The sequence below is a fragment of the Frieseomelitta varia genome, unplaced genomic scaffold, assembly GCF_011392965.1.
Source record: "Frieseomelitta varia isolate USP_RPSP 00005682 unplaced genomic scaffold, Fvar_1.2 scaffold_801, whole genome shotgun sequence".
Taxonomy (NCBI): domain Eukaryota; kingdom Metazoa; phylum Arthropoda; class Insecta; order Hymenoptera; family Apidae; genus Frieseomelitta; species Frieseomelitta varia.
The window spans coordinates 52,813-58,669 of NW_025110592.1; the positions used below are offsets into that span (position 1 = coordinate 52,813).

The window sequence follows — 5,857 nt, forward strand, 5'->3', positions numbered from 1 at the left end:
ATAAGTAAGATAGCACGTTATACAATTCATTATCACTGAAATATAGTGACTCTTGTTGATAATCATTGAACCACGATACATTAAACGAATGTATAATTTTGTACTTCTGCAAATGTAATTTATAAATATCGTTACTTTAACCACTTGCGCTGGCAGCTGATTGCGGACCGTAACGAGTGACCGAACGTCATTCCAGCGCAAGAGGTTAATAGTCTAATTAGTAGATAAATATCGTTACTTTAATAGTCTAATTAGTACGTATTATGTATAATACATAATATAGTATTAGTACGTATTATGTATAATACATAATATAATATTAGTACGTATTATGTATAATACATAATATAGTATTAGTCCGTATTACGTATAATATATAATATATATATATATTGTATATATATATACAATATAACACATAATACATAATATATATATATATATATATATATATATATAATATAACACATAATAGATAATATATATATATATAATAACACATAATACATACATATATATATATACACATAATTATATACACAATATAACGATACAATTGATATCGAATAATAATTAATATTATTAATAATAAATATATTAAAAAAGAATTAATTCAACGACACCGTTATTAACAAATATATATTTGAAGCAATGTGATCTTCCGAATAAATTTCGAAAAATTAGTATACGTCGTTTGTTGACAGTCCAGGCCCAAGTTATCAAGGGAGGAAACCACCCCTCGGCGTTCTCGTTGTTGATTTTTCTTTGTTCGCCGATGGAAACCTTTATCGGGCGCGATGTTTAATTAGACGATAATTAAACGCAAATTGGACGAGATAACGTTTACAAATTATGTCTATTTCTATTTCGTTTCGCGGGGTGTGGGGGGATTATTTTGTTAGGCAGGGTGTGTAATTGCGGCCGAGGATTATTCGTTTCATTCGGTTATTCGGCTTTCCGAGTTAATTGAATCGAACTGGGCGTGGTTTAATTACTTTATCTCATTGTTCCCGCGCTTTTTGTGTAAATGGCCGATTACTGTTGAACAGTTACATCGTTAAATGGATTGAACTGCACGCTATTGCGTTTATTACATTCTTCTCTTTTCTCTCCTTTTTTTTTTTTTTTTTTTTTTTTTTTTTTTTGAACGAGAACGAGAATCGAAAAAGAACATAAGCGAAAAAGATAAAAAAAAGACAAGTCGTGAATCAGAAGACGAAATGGACTGTGTCGCCGCAACGATTGGTCTTAACCCCTCGATGCAACCTCTTGATCGTTCGATCTTTCTTCTGTTACAAATAATCGGTCTTCGTCTAATCGAGGATCGTTACGGGCGAACTTTTTTGCATTTTTTCAGAGAACAAAGGGGGATAACGAACGTAGGAAATTACGAAATTAAATTCCGGCGGACGATTGCAGGGAATATGTTTCTTCTATTCTTTTTTGTTTGTTTCTCTCTCTTTCGCTGCAAAGAGGATTGCGGACGGAAGCTTCGTTCGTTCGTAAGAAAGGAGAACAACGAGAATGGATAAGGAAAAAGAATAGTCTGAAGGAAACGTACTACTTCTTTAATGAGCTGCGTGCGTCGACAATCGGGAACCGATGCGATTCTCATAAACGAAATTACGGCTAGAACTTCGTCCGACATTCGCGATTCAATCGAATTTTTATTTGTTCGTCCACTCCTCCGGCGGAGGATCGAAGTGAAAGAATTAGAAGGGTACGTTTCACGTGTTGAACAATCGAGCAACCGATCCGACAAAGGATTGGTCGGAGTAAACGCCAAAGGAAACGTGTTGGCAAACACGAAGGACAAAACCGGCGAAGAAGACCAACGAAGAAGGGAACGCAGCCTGTTCGAGGAACCCGATCGATGGGCCGGAAGCGTTCGTATGAACGGCCTTATTCATTCATCAGTGTCTATCGAACAGTCTCCAAGAGACGATGCATCGTAGACCGAATCGAGTCGTCCACTTCTGGTGATCAGAATGCGATAGGCATCGAGGAGTTAAGGCCCGATGAGAATGAGAGAGAAAGAGAAAAAGGCCGAGAGCAATTTGTGATGGTTTCTTTCCTGACCGTCTCGTTCATTTCCCGCTCACTCACCTGTTTTCATCGAAAACCGAGAAAGAGATTAAAAAAAAAAAAAAGAAAAAAAGAGGACGAGAAAGAGAGAAAGAGAATAGTACACGATGGGATGCGACACGCGCCGAAAGAGAAAACGGGTAAATATGCTGAAGCACACATCAGAAGAGTCTCGAGCGACGGGCGTAATGTGTATCATCTGCTAAGTATACATATATATCGTAGTAGTCCCTCTCTGTTGACTTTTTTGAAGCCAAGAAAGCGAGCGTGAGCGAGCGAGCGAGAGAGAGAGAGAGAGAGAGAGAGAGAGCGAGAGCGCGCGAGAGAGTAAGAGGCACTCAGTGGAAAAAAAGAAATTATATATTATATACATATATATATATATATTAAAAGAGCTTTCTGTGTGTGGAGGTGTAGCACATTTAGATTAGTGACGCGTAGAAACTAACATCGGGAGAGAAAGGTAGCGAATGAAGCTTTCTTCCCCCTTCCTTGAGCTTTCTCTCAGCACTCATCTGTCTCTGCGTCCGGCAGAAGGGGTACGGGCTGGCTTCACTGGCCACCCCTTTTGTCACTTCTTGAGTTTCGCTATGTTTTCGCGCTTGTCATCACACGTTTTGGTATCTCTGGTGCACTCAGCTACTCTGTTTGTTCATTTTTGTTCGTTCCGTTTTGTTTTTCTTCTTCGTTTCTTTTGTTTCTTTTAATTTCTCTTTCTCTTTTTTTTCTTTTTTTTTTTTTTTTTTTTTTATATCGTTCAGAGCTCCAAGAACGTTTTTGTAAAATGATACGAAACTGCGTAATCGCGATTGTGCGTTAGGAATTAGGATTGAAATTGTATGGTGTGAATTGATTCTCACGTGAATTTTCACTCTGTCACGTTTAAGAGTGGTTTTGGAAAAATTTGGGAATTCTGTGAAGGAACAGAATAGATGAAATGGAGGGAATCTCTCGAAATGAATAAATTCCAAATCTTCTCTTCACTCAATGGTACTCATAAGTAATGTCGTTTTCGCACAGTTTTAATCTATAATATAAAACTTCCTATTCCCTTTTTGCAAAACGAGGGTGATTTTGGAGTGGAGAAAATTTAAATTCGAAAAAAAAAAAAAAACGACCTATAGTATAAACCACATCGAGAAAAATATAATGATGGAAGGTGATATATTGAAGATCAGTTTTTCCATTTTACCGAACTGGTGAAAATTGACGAGCGTAATTTCTCTGCGTGAACGAGAATCACCAGCTTCCAAGAACACGATCAGACACCGTTGAACGTTCCAGCCGCCACCGGCGAGCAGTATGGTTGCTCGCTGAACTATTTAACGCTCGTCATCAGACTTTCGACGCGACAAAATCGTGCTCGGCTCTCCGTGCTCTGGCTCCTTTCACCCACACGAGTGACGATGAACGACGGCACACAAAAAGGAACGAGAACCAAGGGAGCCACGGGGAAACGAGTTTCTTCCCCCAGCGTGTGCTCGAATTATTATTATTTTCGGTCTTGCAAAAAAATGTGGCGTTGTAATGAAACAAACAGCGAACGATGACATTTCAACGCGGAGAGGAGTGTTCCTCTCTGTGTCTCTCTTTTTTCAACTGGTCACTTTGGTTGATTGAGGGCGATTCGTAAGGAATAAGGGTTGAAATGGTCTGACGAGAAAATTCACGCGAAAAAAATTGGTATATCCGAGAAAGGGGAAAATTGGGGTTGAAGATTTGGAAATTTGGAAAGCCGAAGATTTCGATTGTTCGGAAACTGACGAATTATTTGAAGAGACGAAAATGTGAGAACTTGGAAATTTGGAGGCTCGACAACTCGAGGATTTGGAAATTTGAAAAGCTGAAAATAATTTGGTGACTCGAGGGACAGCAGGGAGAAACTTTGAAAATTTAGAAACTTGAGTAGCCGAGAACCGCTGAATTTTGGGAATTTGGCAATTCGAAGTATCGCGAATTGTGCAGAAATTTGAGAACTCGATCTTTAAAACTTGCGAAATTTGAAAGCTCGAAGATTTCGTAATTCGAAATCAAATTCAGAGGCTTTGAAGGCTTGAAACCTCGAGGATTTTCAAATTTTCGAAACCCTAAGCCAAACCATCGAGAGCTCGAAAGTCTGACGCCTCAGAAAATAAGTCGAAAATCAAATCACTCTTCAAAAAAGCACGTCGAATTTTTTCTCGTACTGATGCGGCAGTCTGTTCTTCACTTTCACATTTGTTTTACTTGCTGCTGTGCTGATCAACGCCGATTTACACCTGGTTAAAATCTAAAAACGGCCGAGAAAACGCAAAAATCCTCCGTTGCGAGTAGAAAATATCGTAGTAGAAAATATCGATAATAACGTAGGTAGCCGGTGTTGATTCGCCGATCGATTTGTTCTCTGCTCCTCTATGTCGAAACGTATCACGTAGGAGAGGGGAAATTAATTCGGCAGTCTCCCCCCGTATAAAGAAAATCGATAGCAAAATAGAGGCGAAACGAGTTCCATTAGCTGCGCAGTGTTCGGTTTAATCAGCGTTTAATGAATTATTCCGCGACGATCGTGTTAGAACGATGAATTTCGAATTGTGAAAAGAAATCCTCGACGAGATAAAATAAACCGGCGGCGGATGATAAATATGTATATATCGCTCTCACGGCTTTGTCCGCCGAAATTACCGATTAATTAGATACTCCGCGCGATAATGACTCTAATTCTATTCGAAAATCCATTACAATAGCCGCGATAACAAAATACAGAGACGAAATGGATTTTCTACCTAACGGCGTCGGAATCGTTCGATACGCGCCGGGGGTTGCGCGTTATTGAACCCTCTTTGATTGCAATTAGCGCGACGACGAAACGCTCGATATAGTCGAATTGAAAAATCGTCGCGAGGATTTGAAAGCTGTGCAACAACAACTGTTGAAAGGAACACAGCTTATTATATTAATATTGACGAATCTTGTTCGAATCTTTTTGAAATCTTTGTAGAAGTTTTGCACAGATATTGTATTTTATATTGTCCGCGATAGAAATTAAATTACATTAAAAATTTCGAAATTGAATACGTTTAGTGTGATTGAGAATCTTGTAATTTTTGTACATTGTGATGTTAGAAATGAAATATTTGGAAAGATGTTGAAAGTTGTGCAACAACAACTGTTGAAAGGAACACAGCTTATTATATTAATATTGACGAATCTCGTTCGAATCTTTTTGAAATCTTTGTAGAAGTTTTGCACAGATATTGTATTTTATATTGTCCGCGATAGAAATTAAATTACATTGAAAATTTCGAAATTGAGTACGTTTAGTGTGATTGAGAATCTTGTAATTTTTGTACATTGTGATGTTAACAATGAAATATTTGGAAGGATGTTGAAAGCTGTGCAACAACTGTTGGAAGGAACACAGCTTATTCTAAAATAGACGAATCTCGTTGGAATCTTCTTGAAATCTCTGTATAAGTTTTGCACAAATATTGTGTTTTATACTGTCCGCGATAGAAATTAAATTACATTGAAAATTTCGAAACTGAGTACGTTTAGTGTGATCGAGAATCTTGTAATTTTTGTACATTGTGGTGTTAGAAATGAAATATTTGGAAGGATGTTGAAAGCTGTGCAACAACAACTGTTGAAAGAAACACAGCTTATTACATTAATATTGACGAATCTCGTTCGAATCTTCTTGAAATCTCTGTACAAGTTTTGCACAAATATTGTGTTTTATACTGTCCGCGATAGAAATTAAATTACATTGAAAATTTCGAAATTGAGTACGTTT

The 5,857-nt window shown here is 37.7% G+C and overlaps 1 protein-coding gene across 2 annotated transcripts in view; it reads left to right on the top strand.

The window, feature by feature from the left end:
* Positions 1 to 1,494: 1,494 nt before the first annotated feature.
* Positions 1,495 to 5,857, top strand: part of LOC122536137 (fasciclin-2-like) — a 9,643-nt gene continuing 5,280 nt past the window's right edge. The window contains exon 1 of one of the 2 annotated variants that reach the window (XM_043668261.1): positions 1,495 to 2,225. In XM_043668261.1, coding sequence (XP_043524196.1) covers positions 1,874 to 2,225 — 352 coding nt within the window. In that variant the 5' untranslated portion in view covers positions 1,495 to 1,873. The remainder of the gene's footprint in view (positions 2,226 to 5,857) is intronic. The other variant, XM_043668262.1, reaches the window with a different exon arrangement.